Genomic DNA, 20,107 nt, shown 5'->3' on the forward strand with positions numbered 1-20,107 from the left:
ATGCTTCCTTCAAGGGAAGAGTGGGGCAGAGGGAACAAAAAAGACTTCTGGTGGCTCATGAGAAAGCAAGCAGAAAACAGGCTGCTAGCGCCTTTAAAGTGGGCAGGAAACCAGCCCTAACAATGGACAGAGGAGGGGATTAAAGCCAAGCCAAGCTTGCTAGCTCTCTGAACACTCATTTTAATTTCATTTTTATTTCTGATCCTCCTCCAAAGACCTTTCCCATTCTTTTTTCTTTCCTTTCTCTTCCTTTTTTCCTTTTTACTTTTCCTTCTCCTTCCTTCCTTCAAAACAAAAATGCTTCCTTCAGAATTCTTATTTCTGTTTTGTGTTTTCACATCTAAATATTTTCCCCCAGGTTTCCTTCCTTCCTTCTTTTTTTTTTTTTTTTTTTTTTTTTAGAGAGAGAATACAAGGGGTGGGGAGAACAGAGAGAATCTTTTTTTTTTTTTAAGATTTTATTTATTTATTTGACAGACAGAGATCACAAGTAGGCAGAGAGGCAGGCAGAGAGAGAGAGGGAGGAAGCAGGCTCCCTGCCGAGCAGAGAGCTCTATCCCAGGACCCTGAGATCATGACCTGAGCCAAAGGCAGAGGCTTTAACCCACTGAGCCACCCAGGTGCCTCCTATATAGAATATTTTGCTATGTGGTAAACATGTAGGAAGACAAAATTATATTTAATCTGTGTCTCTGCTAAAATATTTTGTAAGAAAACATTCTGATTTGGAATTAAATGCTAAAATGTCTGACACCTTGCATGTAGTAGGGTCTCAACATATATTTGGTAATGACATTGGGTTTTGATTCTAATTTTTAAGAGTTACAAAAAGTAGCAACCTAAATAACTGGTTACATAATTTATACTAATACAGTTAAATGAATAGACGGGGTGTGCTAATTGTGATACATTCTTTATGAAACAGCATTATTAAATGGAAAGGTCAAAGTGCAGAGTTGTCTTGTATCTGTGCGTTGAGAATATCTAATGGCATACTCCAAAAACCACACTGGTTACTTACAGGATGGTAAGGAAATTTGGTTTTCCTCATTTGTACTTTGAAATTCTTGAATTCTCATCATTTGTGTATGATGGGTCCATTGTTCCGTATTTAAAATTCCAAACTCCGAACCATTGAAAATGTAAAGATTTTTATGTCAGTAAAGCATAATCTGGACAGATGTGAGGCTGTTCATAGTTTCCCACTTGTGAACGCTTCGTCTTTTTTTTGCAGGGATAGTAATATGTTGATTAGGGAGAGTTGTGGACCACAGAGCCTGTTGAAAGTGCAGCACAAGTATGGGTTATGTATTTGTCTTAGCTTCCTACAATCCAGCATTTTTCAAATTCTAAAACTTGTTTAAAAGGTTTGGAGGAGGGATTGGACCTATTCTTAATTTAAATAGAGAAATGAAAACAAAGCTAAAACAAGTTTACTAAAACAGTGTAAGAAGGGTTACATTAACAATTGAAATATAACGTATGTAAGCAGTTTATATATGTTTTTATAAATTAGTATATATATTGGTGTGTTGTTATATACTGAAAGCATTATTTGCCTTCCCTTTGGTAGGAAGAAAAACCAGATAGTAAGAAGGCGGAGGAAAACATAAAGACAGATGAACCATCAAGTGAGGAGAGTGATCTAGGTGAGAAGATGGTATAGTTAGTTTGTATTTGATAATCTCATGATAAGATCTTGTGCTGATTTTTACTAAATTGACTTAATCAGGGCTAATAGAAATGTAACATAGCTGAACTACATCCAAAACTTAAAATTTTCTACTAGCCACATTAAAACACTAAAAATTAAACAGATGAAATTAAGTGAATATATCTAAACTAACATATCTAAAATATTAACATTTTAACATGTAATCAGTATGGAAAAATTACTAGTGAAATCTCCTTTTTTTCATACTAAGTCTTCAAAATCCAGAGTATATTTTATACTTATAGCACATTTCAGTGCAGATGTTAGATGTTACATTTTTGTGTAAGTATTTGATGTATATTCAGATTTAATTAAATTTGTAGTTGGGTTACATAACCAAATTGTTCTAAATAAATGTACAAGTTTTCCAGTAACTGAATCAAGTACCAGAAAATTATTTTCCTGTTACTACTTGCATCCACATTGATAAAACTTGTTCATTTTAGAAGACATGATATGCCATGAGTTTGGTGGTTTTTTGTTTGGAAGTTTTTCAGGCCACAGAGTGATAAAAATCTTTTCCTAAATTGGGAAGTCCTTTGAGACTATAAATACATATCCCAGTTATTAAATGGGCAGTCTTTTAATTAATAGACTGTCTAAAAGCTAAAGAAATGTATTTGTAATTTTTAAAATTTTGATCAGTTGATCTTTGATACTGTTAAAGAGGACCTCTTGTTTATGGGCTTAATTGATGATCTTTCACTTTCTGTAAAATATCTTTTTCAGTCTTATAATTATCCAACAGTTTTAACTATGATAATATTTTACTTTTTCTTCATCCAAAAGCAATTTCTTTTTTTGTGTATGAATTAAGCTTTTTTATAGTTAAGCAAAGTTACAAGTTCCGTTCCTATTAAAAGTTGACTAAAGTTATCCTGTTTGACAATAATTAGAACTTCAGGTTGCTGATTTCAGTTTCATTCTTTTTTTTTTTTTTTTTTTTTAAGTTCATTTATTTAATCTGTATACCCAACGTGGGTCTTGAACTCAGAACCCTGAGATCAAGAGTCACATGCTCTTCTGACTGAACCATCCAGGTGTCCCTCAGTTTCATTCTTTTTTGACTGTCAGCAGGAAACATTAAATTCACTCTTATTTGCTAAAAAAAAATCTAACATTTTCTGTTATTTTGAAAAGTTTTTCTTATTGAACAGTTGTTTTCCTTTACTGTAGCAAATTACAGTTGTTTGTCATTAAATTTATGACATATCTCTTTTCTAGTTTCTTTGCTGTTTGGTTATAGTGTTAGCTTTTGAGTTAGATTCTGCATCAGCATTGTGCCTTTATCTTAATTTGTTAGTAAAAAGTATTATGATTTACATCATTACTATAACTTATGCTATCTCCATAAAATATTTTTTAATATACTACATTGATGTGTAGAATAAAATACTTGAACTGAATCATTTTGTTGATACTACCTAAATAAGTGGTGTGTCTCTGTGTAATACCAGAAACTATGCAGTTGCCAACATTTCCCAGTACGAGACAGTGAAAAATACCCGAGATGATGCAACAGTTAAAATGAAATGTAATTTTAACGAAATTTAATGGGGAAATACTTTACAGTGCATCAGTTTAAATAAATTATGAGTCAGAGTGGGTATAGTTGATTAGTTTTAATTTAAGAGTCCTATACAGCCGGTTTGGACAGTACGGGTCTTACTGTCATTTTCTTAATTTTGGCAGAAATTGACAATGAAGGTGTGATTGAACCAGATACCGATGCCCCTCAAGAAATGGGAGATGAAAATGCAGAGGTAAATTCAGTGGCTTATTTTGTGCTTGTTATAGGGAATGTGAAGGTCCCACTTACTGCAATGATTTTGTGACATAATTCTGCCAGGAAAAGAACATACTGAATCTTTCTGACTTAAGGTATTTAGAAAAACATTTTATTTTACTGCTTAAAATGTTTGTGAAAGTTCCCATTATGTTTACTCATACTCTAACAATCTCAGAAGTCTTTGTTAATTTCCTTTTTACCTGCTTTTTCAATCTCCATCTGTTTTGACTACTCTTTAGGTTAGAGTTCACCTAACATTTATATTTAGAAATGAGATTTCTTATTAATGGGATATCTAATATCCCATTGTTTTCCAAAATGGTTTTATCCCAGTGGGGACAGTTTTACTGTCAAGGTAATGAGAATTGGTTCTTGGGAGGGGGCTTGCCAAAAACCTTGTATACTACAGTGGTTAGTGGTCTTCCAGAGGGTCGTAACATACATGCAATGTGTCTCTGTGGTGTTAAAATGGAATGTGGGAGTATTAAAAAGTGTCTCTACGGATCTTTGTGGGTTAATGATGAACCAAAGGCTTGAGAAACACTGAAATTGTGTAACAATGGTTTAAAAGCTTGGTCTATGTCCTCACCAACACTTGATGCTATCAGATTTCATCTTTATCAGGTTTATCCTGTGAAATGGTATGCCTTTGTGGCTTTTAATTTGCATTTTTCCAATTTCTAATAAAATTGAGCAAATTCTAATATTTATTGGTCATTCACAGCTATTTGCGAAGTCCTGTTGTGACTTTTCCCATTTTTCTTCTGGGTTGTCTTTTTTTCCTTCCTCATTTATAATCCATTTTATGTTCTAGAGACTAACAATTTGTCATCTATATATGCTCCACGTATTTTCAGCTAGTTTGTGGCTTGTCTTCACTTTATGTTGTCTTCATGAACAATCTTTTAGTATAGTTAAATAGGTTTTTCTTTTATATATTATGCTTTCTTACTTCAAGGTTATAATTGTTGTAATAAATAATTTTTTCCTTCTGAAAATTTTATGTTAACCTTTAATCTTTAATCTACCTGGCAGCACTATTAAAGAATTCCTTTCCTCATCAATGCCAAAATATACTGTTTCCATATATATGTGTCTCACTTCTGGTGTTGTGTTTTTCTTGTCTAATTTTTTCCATGTACCAATGACACATTGTCCACGTAATGATCTGGTAGGGGGACCCCTAACAATTTAGGAGTATTTGGGCTGTTTTGTTGGCCTTCCTTTTTCCATATAAATTTGTAGAATATTAACCCCCGCCCCCAATTGGACGTGCATTAAATCTAAAATCAAGATCGGGAGAAGATACAGCTCACTGTTTTGATTAACTACTCATGAATGTGTATCTTTCTAATTTTTAGATGTTTTCTGATGTTGTTAGATAATTTATTAGCATATTTTCCATAAAGATGATGTGCATCTTTAAGAAATACAGGTACTTTTTGTCACTGTTCATTATGAAAGGAATTTTTAAGAATTTATGTGTTGTATTCTGTTGATGATGTATCACTTGACATGTCAGGTTTACAACATCGTATTTGCACTACTTGGAATATATTGGGCATTTTAAATTCTAGGGTTAACTTCCTTTAGCTCTGGAACATTTTCATCTAGTATCTTTCAAATATTGCCTCTTCCCCATTTTCTCAACTGTCATTCTGGAGTCCTAGTTAGGTATATGTTAGATTTTTTTCCCCACTATTGAATACTATTTCTTTATCACTGCTGAATTATGTATCAGTCATTTGGCTGTTGATGTTTGAATTTGAGGGCCTGTGTTTCTCATCTTTAAGTCTTACTTTGATTCATTTTAAAGTATACTTTGTTATTTATCTCATTTCTTTATTCATTTTCAGAACTTGCCTTTACACATTATAAACTTCGTCAGACTCTTCCTGGTTTTATTGTTTTATTTTTCCTTACTCTTGCTCATTGAGGAGGTCCCTTGTTTACTTGTGGATAGTGTGGGTGTATGTATTTTGACTGTGTGCATATGCATGTGTATGTGTGTGTTAGACCATGAGTTCTTTGACATTTCATCTGGAAAAGTTCTTGAGGCCTGGGAAGAAGGTGCATTCCTCCAAAGAGGAAAGTATTTGCTTCCATCAGACTCTTGAGTTGGAGCTACCAAGTCAAGGACCACTTTAAATTCTCAGCATGGTTTTTTTGTTGTTGTTTGTGTAATTATACAAGTAATGGGAATTCCCCCTGGAAAGCCTGGCTTATCATTATGAGTTTACAGGGGAATTCTTTTTTTTCTTCTTGCTAGTTGGCTATACCTCTCTTTGGGACAGGTTTATTTTTGGCTTTTTGTTAGGCCTGCAGGTATAGGCATTGGGGAGTTCAGATTTATTGGAGGGTGCTGATTAGACAACATGCCTTCTCTTCACTTGAATCTTCTTTCATATGTCCTGCACAGTTGAAAATAATTGCAAGGTTACCAGGTTTGACACCTACTGAAAGGTGAAAGCAGATCGATCATTCAGCTCCCATACTGGATTTCAGATCTTCATTTAATCTTGTTCTTTGAGGATTTCTACATCATTATGTCAAAGATGGCTCTTAAAGTTACTCAGGGCATCAGGTGTAACATACTGCCACAAATTGAAGTTGTCTTCTCCCCCACCCCCCATTTGGCTTTGTTAGAGTGTCTTATTATCTGGTAGAATGTGTCTGTTGTTTTGTCTTTTTCTTTTAAGATTATTTTTAAACTTGTAGAAATTTGTGTTGGAATTACTTCAAATTTATTGAGTAACTTGGGGTTAGGTTGAAGTATTCAAAAAAATCTTTCCATGAACATAGTATACATCTTATGTTCTTTAATAGAATTTTACTTTTTTCCCTTTTTGAAAGTCTTACGTGTTCTTAGAATGGTATCTTGTTCTGTCCTATTTTGTAACTGATTTTTGCTGATGTGGAGGAACTCTTGTTTTTTTTTTTTTTGTTTGTTTGTTTGTTTTAAGATTTTATTTATTTATCGGGGGGCGGGGGGAGAGCAAGCACAGGCAGACAGAATGGCAGGCAGAGGCAGAGGGAGAAGCAGGCTCCCTGCTGAGCAAGGAGCCCTATGTGGGACTCGATCCCAGGACGCTGGGATCATGACCTGAGCCGAAGGCAGCTGCTTAACCAACTGAGCCACCCAGGCGTCCCGGAACTCTTGGTTTTTTATGTTTCTGAGGACTTCATTGAATTGTTTTAGTAGCTCTAATAACCTGTCATGTCTTGGATTTACTAAATAAACTTGAAAACAGCTTGGTATTTCCTTTCAGTTCTTAAACCTGTCAAATCATTTTCTTAATTAGCCAGCATCGGTAATGTTTTACATAGTGGTTGGTGATAGAGTAGGTCTTTTGCTTTCTGTTAAAGAAACTACTTCTTAACCTTCCGTTTAAGTGGGGATGTTTGTTTTAAGATTTTGTTACTAATGATCTTTGTATTGTCAGCATCTTGTACAGTGCTCTGTACTGTATAGGTACTCAGTAGATGTTTGTTGGAACAAAAGAATGAGACATTTTACTTAAAATTTAAGTCTAACAGGAGCTAGCAGTAGTTACATCTTTACAAGGAGAATTGAGTCTTAGTATTCGTGAAAAATTTGGTGAGACAAGGGCAGGGACATCCTCCTCAGGTTGGTTGGGAGGGAGGGTAGCAAAGTCACATCTAAACTAAAGGGTAGGAAGTGAAATTTATTGTTTATATATGAAAGATTAAAGCTCATCCTGTGTAATTTCTTATTAATCACTTACCTTAGTTATCCTCTTGCTCTCTGGAGACTAGAGAAGAATGAATGAAGATGGGGGTTGTGTCTTCCCCATCCCTAAGAAAACCCAAGCTGCTTCCTTCTCTTTGTTTTCTCTGTTACTTCTAAGTTGACCTACAATTTCCCCCTAGATAACCGAGGAAATGATGGATCAGGCAAATGATAAAAAAGTGGCTGCCATTGATGCCCTAAATGATGGTGAGTGATTTTTTTCCTCTTTGCTGTATCTCTGTGGTAGTCTGAATATCCCCCCCCCCCCACAGCAACTGTAAAATAGTGGGAAAGTGGCAGGGAACTTAAATCTATTGAGTATTTTATACTGGAGAAGAAATTGTCCTATTGTCTATCTACCCATTCCCCCCTTGATAAAGAGGCTGAAGTCACTCAGATATCAATTACCTTGCCTTATGGCACGGACACATCCTGATGGGAATGGAAAGACTCCTTTCCTGACTAATCCTGGTGTTTATCTACTGAGGAGAGGCTTTAAGATAAAGGTGAACGTTTTTCAAAGAAGGTATTATTAGAACCGTGGCTCTTAACTTTTTACAAAGCAGCACCCTTGACAAATGGTGTCTGTTGGCATAATGTTCTTGTTCTGATCTTTACGGTTAGATCCTCTTCAAAAAATCCTTTCACAGTGGGAGAATGCTGGTGATAGAGTAAGCATAATATTTAATCAGTTAACAATTTGTAAGAACAAATCATTTCTTAGCTTGGGTAGTATGCAGACCCCGTCATAGCTTTGTGGTAGTGTGTCACAATGCCATTGTAGGAGAGCTGCTGTTGTCTAATGCTGATGTGCATTTGGACTTCATCTGTAGACTTAGAAGATGACTAAAGTTTTAAAAAGTTTACTGTTGAGTGCTGTTCCAAGTTGGCAAATAATTTTTGCTATCTTTTTTTGTAATCTTACCACCTTAGTTTAGGTCATGATTCTGTGTTTATGCCATTGCATTAGCCTTAATAGTTTGCCTACCTGAAATGTCTATTTTCCTTTATTGCTTTCTGTTCACTGTCTCTAGATTATTCTTTCGTAGAACCGTTTTTTATTTTCACACATTCCCTTGCTTGTAACCTCTGACCAGCTTTTGCATACTTTTTGAAGATCTTTATCATAGCATTAGACCTGCTAGAGTCCGATCTCATGTTTTGCCTTACCAGCCTTGTTCTCTTCTTTTTGAAATATTAACCTTCCATTACAGCCAGACCTCGCTCTCCTAGAATTTTCCTATAACTTGTGCTCTGCTGCTTCTTTCTAAAGCTCTTCTTCACCTACTTCAGCTTCTAATTCATACTCATCGGTTGATCCCTGCTACTTTCTTCCTGGCCATTCCTTTCCCACACTTCTCTTTTAATTTTACTACCACTTAAGATTTCTATTTATCCAACATTTATTTTGTGCCTTCTGCCTACCTGACAGTTTTGTTATTTTTTAATATGCATTATTTCATTAAAACCTCATACTACTCCCTCTTCACAAGTTCATGAGTAATTTGAGGGATCAGAGGGTTTTAACTTGTGCAGGATCTTACTGTGCCATAATATCAACTAATTGTTTTTGTCACTTGTTTTGGCATATTGTCTTATGTTTTTCAAATTTATTTATTGCCTAACCATTTTTAATGAAAATGAACCTGTTGCACCATTTAAAAAGTCATGTTCTTGTTTTTCCACATTTCTTTCTAAGCCGTGTTCATGCATAAATTTAACCTTGTTCTAATTTTATTTTATTAAAGATTTATTAACTTGGGGCACCTGGTGGCTCAGCGGGTTAAGCCTCTGCCTTCGGCTCAGGTCATGATCTCAGGGTCCTGAGATTGAGCCCCACATTGGGCTCCCTGGTTGACAGGGAGCCTGCTTCCCTCTCTCTCTCTGCCTGCCTCTTGGCCTACTTGTGATCTCTCTGTGTCAAATAATAAAATCTTTTAAAAAAATGATTAATTAACTTATTTGAGAGAGAGAGCATGAGTGGGAGGGGCAGAAGGAGAGGGAGAGAGAATCTCAAGTGGACTCCACGCTGAGTGTGGAGCCTGATTCTGGCCTTGATCCCAGGACCCTGAGATCATGAGCTGAGCCAAAACCAAGAGCTGGACATGTAATTGACTGACCCATGCAGGTGCCCCTGCTTAGTTCTAATTTTACAAAAATGCAATTTTATAGCACATTCTAAAGGGATAAAACATTAGTATTCTAAGCCAGGGATTGTAGATTCAGGCCTCACCTTGGGTTGGAGGGGCAGAAATACAGTTAAATACTAAACTTAGGAATCCAGAGTGCCTGGGTTTGAATCCCAGGTCTGGCACTTACCAGCCAGATAAACTTAGAGAAGTTATTCTTTGTCTCTGTTTCTGTTTCCTCCTCCTTTTTTTTTCTTTTTTTAAGCAGTTTTTTAAAAAAAAAAAAGATGTATTATTTATTTGAGAGTGTGTGTACAAGCAGGGGGAGAGGGAGAGAGAAGTCTCAAGCAGACTGCATGTTGAGTATGGAGCTTAATCTCCTGACCCTGAGATCGTGAGCCGAGCTGAATCCACGAGTGGGATGGTTAACTGACTGAGCCCTCAGGCGCCCCTTTTCTCCTTTGTAAGATGAGGTTAATGCTACCTACCTAGTATATTGAGTCATGAGGGATAAATGAATAAATATGTGTAATGTGCCTAGAAGAGTGTTTGGTGCCATTATTATTAAGGTCCTGGTATTAATAAAGTGTCAGTAGTTGTAATTTAAGTAAGACCTCATTAAGTCTTTTTAGTGGTCACGTTACTAGTAATGTTATTAGGCTTTTTCACTTCAGTATATTTATTTAAAACTTACATGTTCTAGGGGCACCTGGGTGGCTAAGTGGATTAAAGCCTCTGCCTTTGGCTCAGGTCATGGTCCCCAGAGTCCTGGGATTGAGCCCCGCATCGGGCTCTCTGCTCAGCAGGGAGCCTGCTTCCTCCTCTCTGCCTGCCTCTCTGCCTACTTGTGATCTCTCTCTGTCAAATAAATAAATAAAATCTTTTAAAAAAACCACAAAACTTACATGTTCTAGGCAGTGTTTTAGATGCTGGATGTACAGTGAGAAAAGCAAAACAGACCAAGTTCTTTATCTCATGGACCGCATACATTACTGGGGACCAAAACCATATTTATAATTTGATATTGGGTGGTGATACCACAATGAAGAACGGCTGAGTAAAAGAATAGTCAGTGACGGAGGTTGCATTTTGCAAAGGGTGGTCAGGAGAGCGTAGGATGAAGTGAGCAGGCCATGTGAGGACGAGCCTCAGACGGGGAAGTACACGCGCTGACGCTAACTGGAGGAGCACATGGGGTGATACATGTTCAGGGAATAGCAGAGATTCCTTGCAGCTGGAGTGTAGTGAGTGAAGGGGTAGGAATGGTAGACTTGGAGAAATGCGGTCAGAGAAGCACTTTGGGAGACATACGGGGGAGATAACATGGTAGGAATGTGGTGAGGAGGATAGATCATTAAAGATCTGTAGTACATCTCCGAGATCACTTGTAGACCACACTAAGGACTTAAAAGTTTTTATCCTTAAGGATGACAGGAAGTCACGGGGGGTGGGGGTGTTGTTGTGAGGTGTTCTTTTTTTTTGTTCTGTTTTTGAATTGGAGAGCTTCATCATGAAATGCATTTACTTTTGAAAGGGATTGTTGTTGCTGTTTTATGTAGATGAGATTCTAAGGGCAAATAAGGGTATGTTCTTTACAGAAGAACTCAAAGTGAGTTGATGAGCCAGAGATACACTTAAGAAAATGCATGAGAGGAAAAATAGGGGAGCAGGGAGAGCCAGAGGAGTTTGGAAGTCATTTTAGACAGTTCTGTAGGTCTTTACCCCTGTATAGGAGAAGTCTTCAACTAGTGGTATATTTCTAAAAAGTCATGATAAGCCAGAGTTACCCACTAGAGGATTTAACAGTCTCACAATAAAGACCCAGTCTTGGTATCGTAGCTGTACTTAGTCATTAGCTCGAAGCAGCTTATGAAGTATAGCCTTGAGCATAGAACATGGGGTGTTCTCAGTCAGCTGTTACCCCGAGAGCTAGGGTGCATTTTGATGATCCTACAGAAGGAATGCAAAAAATTGAGTCCAGGTGGCCAATAATGATGGCCTGGATTAGGGCAAAGGTTCCCAGATTTTCTCTGCTTATAGTGCTTTTTCAGTCCTGATTTTTTTTTTTTAAGATTTTATTTATTTATTTGTCAGAGAGATAGAGTGCAGGCAGGCAGAGGCAGAGGGAGAAACAGGCTCCCCGCGGAGCAAGGAGCCTGATGCGGGACTCGATCCCAGGACTCTGAGATCTTGACCCTCAACCGACTGAGCCACCCAGGCATCTCTCAGTCCTGATTTTTTAACAGAGCTTTTTTTTTTTTTTTTAAAGATTTTATTTATTTATTTGACAGAGAGAGAGATCACAAGTAGACAGAGAGGCAGGCAGAGAGAGAAGGGGAAGCAGGCTCTCCGCTGAGCAGAGAGCCCGATGTGGGGCTCGATCCCAGGACTGAGATCATGACCCGAGCTGAAGGCAGAGGTTTAACCCACTGAGCCACCCAGGCGCCCTTAACAGAGCTTTTAAGCTGAGAGAAAGGCCGTAAGGTTTCATTGATAATATAGTTAGATCCAAACAATTTAATAAGGATGTTGTACCAACTTAGTGATTGCAAAATAAAACACAAAATGAAAGAATATATTTAATAGTATTCTTAAGCAACAGTGTTTATTTTCTAATAAGATGTGTATATATATGTTGGGCACTAAACAACTTAACCAAATATTGGCGTCCTGTTGGGACACTGCCACCCTCATTTCCTTTTCCACATCTATTTTTCTTCAGTTATTCCTTGTTTTTGTTTTTGTTTTGTTTTGGTAACAACCAGTAAAAACAGTTTTTTAAAGATACCATCAAAAGGAATGTAATGATGCAGTGTTGAAGCTGTGAACTATATCAAGTGAGTAGTTCATGCAGTGCTAACGTTCTGTCCTGTGGCCCGTTGGTTGTGGTGTGGAAACTTCAGGACTAGGGCAAGGAATGGTTTGATTCTTCTTCTTCTTCTTCTTTTTTTTTTTTTTAATACAGACTTACTTATTTTGGGGGTGGTGGTGTGAGAGGAAGAGGGAGAGAGAACCTCAGGCAGACTCCCTGCTGAGTGTGGAACTCAACAGTGGGGATTGACCTTAGGATCCTGAGATCATGACCTGACTGAAATCAAGAGTCTTGGATGCTTAACCAACTGAGCCACCCAGGCGCCCCAGGAGTGCTTAGATTTAGGTATATTTTGAAAGTAGAGCTAAAAGGATTTAAGTTTTAGATTGGGGAGTTGAGAATGATTCTTAAGATTTGGGTGTTTATGTAGATCAGGAGTTCACCAAATTACAGCCTCCTGTTTTTGTAAAAATGTAATGGAACATGGTGACACCCATTTGTTACGTGTTGTCTGTGGCTGCTTCCCCACTGCAGTAGTAGAGTTGAATGGTTATGATTGTTAACGGTCCGCGAAGCCTGAAATAATTCTTGTGTGGCCCTTTCCAGAAAAGTCACTAACCTCCAAACTAGATTGAATGGAAGATCCATTTATTTAGTTTGTAATATAAGGATGAGAAATAGATTTTAGAGATAGGGTTGGAATTAAGAGTTCAGTTTTTAACATGGTAGAAGTGAACTGTTAGTCAAGTGTAATAATTTGGAACAGGCTTCTGTAGTAGTACTTAGTAAGACTGTTCTGTGCTTTGTTTTATGAGTTCTTCTAAGGTCTTTTACAGATTTGCTAGCTGGGTAAATGTATTTTCCAAAGTGAACTGTGACATTTACTTTAAAATTCTGTTTGTCTTAACCCCCCATCCCCATGTTTCCTGTGTTCAGGACTAAGTCTTCATGCAAAGAACTATTCTAATTGTGTAGTATGTTTTATTTGTTCAGCGACTTCACTGAAGGCACTTATGCACAAAGAAGCTGAGAGTAGGATACAATAAATGAATTTAAAATGAGGGTTACAGGCTTTTCATGAATTCTAATTTTGTTGAATTTTGTACCATTCCTGTGAATTCAGATAGTAATTTTTTTAATCAACCCTATAAATTTAGTATATTTCCTTTATAAGTTTAATTTTATCCTTTAACTTTTGGATAAAAGAGAACTAATGGGATTAAGTTGATTTCTCTTTTATCCTTTTATTTTTTTCTTAAGTGTAAAAAAAATCATGAGTCCTACTAAGAATGTGGTATTCTGCTAGGGAATTATGTATCCAAAAATTGTCTCTATCTTGAGTGATTTACCATATAGATGTGGTAAGACTTGCTTTGAAGAGCCATTTTGTTGTTTTCTTTTTAAGATTTTATTTATTTATTGAGAGAGAGCATGGGAAGCAGCTGAGGGAGAGGGAGAGAGAGTATTCCAAATAGACTCTGAGCTGAGTGTGGAGCCCAACGGAGGGCTTGATCTCACAATCTTGCGATCATCACCTGACCAAAATCGAGTCAGACTTAATCAACTGAGCCACCCAGGTGTCCGTGAGGAGCCTTTTTATATACTAATTTAGAATAAATCTTTTTTTTTTTTTTAAGATTTTATTTATTTATTTGAAAGAGAGACAGTGAGAGAGAACATGAGTGAGGAGAAGGTCAGAGGGAGAAGCAGACTTCCCATGGAGCTGGGAGCCTGATGTGGGACTCGATCCTGGGATTCCAGGATCATGACCTGAGCCGAAGGCAGTCGTCCAACCAACTGAGCCACCCAGGCGCCCATTGAATAAGTCTTTTTTTTAAATTGGACTAAAAGAAGAATGTGGAAGACTAGTAGGGTAAGGGGTCAACATTTTTGTTAAAATTTTTTATTCTTTATTTCTCTACTTGTTTTACTTCAGGTGAACTACAGAAAGCCATTGACTTGTTCACAGATGCCATCAAACTAAATCCTCGCTTGGCCATTCTGTATGCCAAGAGAGCCAGGTGAGAGCTATAAACAAAAAAGAATCCCCTCATGAAGAATTCCTGCTCATTTATTTAAATAGAATTGGTTCTGTGGTGATCCCAAAGGTGTTATTGTTTGAAATGAATACTTTTTAATATCACACTTATTTTTTTAGTGTCTTCATCAAATTACAGAAGCCAAATGCTGCCATTCGAGACTGTGACAGAGCTATTGAAATAAATCCTGATTCAGCTCAGCCTTATAAGTGGCGCGGGAAAGCACATAGGTAAACAACAGAATTTCATTATTTTCAGAACTTTAAATTTTAAATCTTTTTTTTTTGTATTTTAAGATTTTATTTATTTATTTGACAGAGACACAGCAAGAGAGGGCACACAAGCAGGGGGAGTGGGAAAGGGAGAAGCAGGCTTCTCACTGAGCATAGAGCCCAATGTGGGCCTTGATCCTAGGACGCTGGGATCATGACCTGAGCCCAGGACAGACATTTAATGACTGAGCTACCCAGGCACCTTAATCTGACGTTTTAATACGCTTTGAAAAAAATGAAATTGCTTAAGGATTTAATTTCAAAGTAGTATTTGCTTAATATGAAGAATTGAGAGAGTATAAGGAACAAATAAGAAAATAAAAATTCTTTTTTTTCCTACGAAGAGAGCCACTATTTAGGAGTTTTTGACCACGTATAGCCAAATTTAAGGTAAGGATCAAAATTGTTTCTAAAAAAGAGCCGAGCCTTACAAATTTTCTCTTAGTTTTAGATTTTCTTTGTGTAATCTAACATTAAATAACTGATATGTTATAGAAGAAGGAATTCCTTATTTTCATACTACTTTTGTTGCTGCTAGGTCACCTGAAAAATCAGAAAAAAGGGACAGTAAAGAGGTGAATTTATCTTAGGTTAGTCATCATTTCTAGAAATTGAACTTAATGTTAAACAAGTGGGTATTGGTGACTTGAGGATGAGATGTCCAGTGACACTTACGTGTGACATGAATTGGAAGGGTGTTGTACTCCCAAGTATGGATGGAAATGAAGATGGATATGCTTGGGACAGCTTTATTAGGTTACTCAAAAGGAGCCCTAGTGATTATGAAGACACCTGTCAAAGATAGAGATGAAAGATTAGAAAAAGATGTATTTCTGCTCTGGAGGTCAGAAAGCTCATGCGTTGCGGTGTGACCCCAGTAGTCTTTGAGTGTTTCTTTGCTGCCCTTTATTTTTTTTTTGCTTTCGCGTGCAAGGTAGCATGAGTTCATCTTACGTTTTTATTGTCCCAGACTCCGAATTAACCACTTCTCAAAGACACCAGCATTCATTTTTGTGAGCATTATATTTACAGAAACCAAAGTTTGGCCATAGGTGTGTTTGTTGCCTGTGATGTATTAGTATTTCTGTTATTTCAGTGAACAGAAACATTTTTAAATTTTTTTAAAAAGACTTTATTTGAGAGAGCGAGTGAGCATGATGAGCAGGGGATGGGACAGAGGGAGAGGGAGAAACAGATTCTGCTGAGCGGGGATCCTGATGTTGGGCTCCATCCTAGGACCCCAGGATCATGACCTGAGCCAAAGGCAGATGCTTAACTGACTTGAGCATCCGAGGTGCCCCAGATAAAAAATTTTTTAAATAATGATTTTAGGGGATCTTACGGAATCTTGAGTTGATACTGATATATTCAATTAAAATCCATATTAATATTGTTTCCCTTTTGCATTTTTAAATACTGTTTTCCTAGACTCAGAGTCTTTATCCATATATATTTACTTGTGTTATTCTATGATAACATGAAATTGCTTTACAATTCCATGAAAATAATATTCTAGGTAAAGTTGAATGTTTTCATATTTGTTGCCACGTTTAATCTTAGAATATATCCCACTTAAGATACACAGTCAAAATACTGTTTTAAAAGTTATGTGACTTTCAGGGTGCCTGGGTGGCTCAGTCAGTTAAGCATCCTGAATTTTTTTTTTTTTTTTTAAGATTTTTAAATTTGTCACAGAGAGTGAGAACAAACTAGGGAAAATGAGAGGCAGAGGGAGAAGCAGACTCCCCACGGAGCAGTTAGCCCAATGTGGGACTCGATCCCGGGACCCCAGGATCATGACCCAAGCTGAAGGCATGCGCTAAACCAACTGAGCCACCTACGCATTCCAAGCGTCCAAAACTTGATTTCAGCTCAGCCATGATTTCTGGATCATGGGATCAAGCCCTGTGCAGCCAGCTTTGGATTCTCTCTCTCCCTCTCCCTCTCCCTCCCACCAAAGTGCACACTCACTTTCTCAGTAAATAAATAGATTAAGTGTACATGTATATGTATAGGTTACCTTTTTTTCTACGTACTGCATGCTCAGTGCGATAAACTGCTTTTACTTAATTTTCTTTCCCTTCCTGTTTATATTCAGGTTTAGGGGTTGCTTTATTTCTGTTAATTCTGTCTTAATTTTCTTCTTTACATGTGTAAAACTTTGCGTATTTAACGAGTCAGAACTGAGTGGACAGGTATGCCCAGAGAAGTCTCATTGCCATTGCGTCCCCTCTAGTCCATTCTCACCGTCTCCCGCCAGCCTTTAGTTCCCGATTCACCTTTTCTCTTCTTTCAATAAAATGTGCACACATGTAGTGTATGCTTTGTTAATCCTGTTTTTAAGGAGTTGAAATTGTTGAATGAGCTTGAAAATTGGAGTTCTACATAATTTTTAAAATTTTATATTGAATTAAGAAAGTAATTTTTTAAGTTTTTAAATGTTTTTTACAAAACAGCTTTATAGTTACCGAGGAAGTTAAACTCCCATGTTTTTATAGAGTATACCAATAATTGAATTGGTATAAGAAAATTTATAGTTCAAATATTTTAACTTTAAACCTCTTCTGTAACAATTCCTTTTTTTAATAAGGAAGAAAGACACCACCACATTAGTGGATGTGTATAAAAGGCCCCTAAAATTAATATAATCTGTTTCAGACTTCTGGGCCATTGGGAAGAAGCAGCACATGATCTTGCCCTTGCTTGCAAACTGGATTATGATGAAGATGCTAGTGCGATGCTGAAAGAAGTTCAACCGAGGGTATGTTCAAGCAGAGAAAGGGAATGTCATTACTGTGGTGCTCTGTGGCTCTCATACTTAGCTCCTGGCAGTAATTTACTGGCAAAACAGATACAAAGAAATGTTTGGATATTTTCATCTGTAATTACTGAGTGTGTGCTCAACTCAGGTAATGTCAGTAGGTTGTCAAGCCTACTTCTCATGCTGCGTTACAGCAAGCTCTGTTACTTTGTCATCTGCAAGCCTATAGTAGAGTTATAAGCAGAAATTCAGAAATGGAAAGGGAGCATTAGTCAGGTTTACAGCAGGGAAAAAAACAGAAAACATATAAAACATGACCAAAGGTTGTGTCTGGTCTGTCCTTGTTTATTGTAGGTATATATAGCCACTGTGTAAAGCCTGAGGGCCTTGTGGAAGTTTGCAAGTTTGATTCTTTTTAAAATGATAATATTGACTTCAAAGCTCTAGAATACTCTGTTTTACACAAAGGTAATTATTAAAATAATTTTAATGCATTTACATGGTAAATTCTTCAGTTTTGTGGGGTGTTAATACTACCAAGAATTTATTCCTAAAGGTTATAAGGTATAGAAACCTTATTGAATTTCACGTATCTACATTCAGAGACTTTTTGATTTCTCTTTTCCTCTCATAACAGGGCTAACTCCAGTAAGGTTATGATGAGAGATGGTCTAACATAGACTCTTTTTTTTAAGATTTTATTTATTTGACAAATACAGATCACAAGTAGGCAGAGGGAGAGAGAGAGAGAGAGAGAGAGAGAGAGAGAGAGGATGAAGCATTCTCCCTGCTGAGCAGAGAGCCTGATGTGGGGCTCCATCCCAGGACCTGAGCCAAAGGCAGGGGCTTTAACCCACTGAGCCACTCAGGCACCCCTCAACATAGATTCTTAAAAAATAATAATAAGCTGAAGTAATAATTGAATATGACTGTCTTACATTTACTTTATTTTCTGAATAATGGATTCCATATACTTGGCTCAGGCTATGTGCTGGTTCCTAGTACATATATTATCACTTAATCCTTATAACATTCTGTGATACTAAATATTTCTTTTCCCTGGCCCCCCTCATTTTATGGATGAGAAAACTTTGAGTGTAGTTAGACTGTGACAAATGACTGGTGTATGCGTTTCCAATCTCTACCTTCCCTTGGCCAGTATCTGGCTAGAATTTGCAATTTGAAAACTTGTCATCCTTGCAGTACTTTTTTGAAATTTATAACGCTTCTGACTTCATGTCTTGGCCTCTTTTCCTTTATTTCACAGTGGACTTGTTAAAGTGTGAGTTATGTAAGGTCTTTTTCTATAAGGTAAACCTGTCATTATTCAGAACTGTTTGTTGAATTTAACACCTCTCCACAAAGAAGAATGATCTTTAACAAAACTGGTGATTTGGGTTGTCCTTATTGAGCTTTTAAAGAAAACATTTTTTCTGTGGCTTTTTTCCCCTAGGCCCAAAAAATTGCTGAACATCGGAGAAAATACGAGCGAAAACGTGAAGAGCGAGAGATCAAAGAAAGAATAGAAAGGGTTAAGAAGGCTCGGGAAGAACACGAGAGAGCCCAGAGGGTAAAGTTTCTATAGCTAAACCATTAAAGGGGAATAAAGTAGATTAGAGTTTGAGGATATCATTCTAATTCCTGGCTTTTATTTAATGCTGGCTTCAGTTATGTAGGGTCATACTACTTAAAGAGTTTTCCTTTCTTTCATTATTTCTAGTTTGTAGGGATATTTTTGTTCTTAAATTCCTAAGCAAGCTTACATATCACCATTTTATATTATATTCTTGTTTGTGCCCTCCTAAAATTGGGAAAATTTTTTGGTCAGGTAATTAAAACTTGTCAGTATTACTTGTTTTCTTGTGGATGCTTGCCCTAATTTGTTGAATTTTAGGATTCCTCTTGCTCCAATAGTGAATTCATAGCTATTTAAAGTAGACTCTATTTTTAAATTTTTAGTCACAAAGTCATAAAATTTAAAAGATTTTGTTTATTTATTTGACAGACAGAGATCACAACTAGGAAGAGAGGCAGGCAGAGAGAGAGGGAAGCAGGTTCCCCGCTGAGCAGAGAGCCGGATGCGGGGCTCCATCCCAGGACCCCGAGGTCATGACCTGAGCCAAAGATAGAGACTCTAACCCACTGAGCCAGCCAGGCACCCCAACAAAGTCATAAAATTTAGAAAAAAGTTGTTCATAATTCATCCACAATATTGTTACTGTTCTTAAGGTGTTTCTCCTTGGTTTTTTTCTATATTAGCTTTTTGCATTTTGATGCTATCAGTTTTCATCTAGTTATTTCTTTTTCTTTTTTTTTTTTTTTTTTTTTTTTTTTAAGATTTTATTTATTCATTTGGGAGAGAGTGGGAAAGAGAGAGAGTGAGAGAGCCTGAAAGGGGAGGTTAGAGGGAGAAACAGACTTCCCACGGTGCCAGGAGCCTGATCTGGAACTCAATCCCAGGACTCCAGGACCACAGCCCCAGCCAATAAAGGCAGTTGCCCAACCCAACCGAGCCACCCAGGGACCCTCTAGTTACTTCTAATATTGTCAAATAAAAGGATATAAAGCTATATTATAATTATATAGCATTACTGCCTGATTTTTTTGGTCATTTAATATTAAATATTAATATTTAATTAAGTCCATAAAACTAATTGGTAATTATATGGAATGAATTTAGTAAGATATAAAGTTAATATTAAATGCTTTTAAAGCATCATGCTTAGTTTTGGGGGTTATAGTTAACTGTATTCAGAAGTAATTTTTACATTTATATATCCTTATGAATTCATAACTAGTTATGAGGGAAATTTTTATATATTTTCTTTTACTTTGTTTGC

The 20,107-nt window shown here is 36.8% G+C and overlaps 1 protein-coding gene across 1 annotated transcript in view; it reads left to right on the forward strand.

The window, feature by feature from the left end:
- The window catches only part of ST13 (ST13 Hsp70 interacting protein), a 32,368-nt gene that overhangs the window by 6,625 nt on the left and 5,636 nt on the right, over positions 1 to 20,107 (forward strand). The window contains exons 3-9 of the mRNA XM_045083799.1: positions 1,574 to 1,649; positions 3,407 to 3,477; positions 7,395 to 7,461; positions 14,132 to 14,216; positions 14,354 to 14,464; positions 17,165 to 17,267; positions 18,721 to 18,837. Coding sequence (XP_044939734.1) covers positions 1,574 to 1,649; positions 3,407 to 3,477; positions 7,395 to 7,461; positions 14,132 to 14,216; positions 14,354 to 14,464; positions 17,165 to 17,267; positions 18,721 to 18,837 — 630 coding nt within the window. The remainder of the gene's footprint in view (positions 1 to 1,573; positions 1,650 to 3,406; positions 3,478 to 7,394; positions 7,462 to 14,131; positions 14,217 to 14,353; positions 14,465 to 17,164; positions 17,268 to 18,720; positions 18,838 to 20,107) is intronic.

Source organism: Mustela putorius, unplaced genomic scaffold, assembly GCF_011764305.1.
Source record: "Mustela putorius furo isolate JIRA1106 unplaced genomic scaffold, ASM1176430v1.1 tig00000738_pilon_pilon_pilon, whole genome shotgun sequence".
Classification (NCBI taxonomy): domain Eukaryota; kingdom Metazoa; phylum Chordata; class Mammalia; order Carnivora; family Mustelidae; genus Mustela; species Mustela putorius.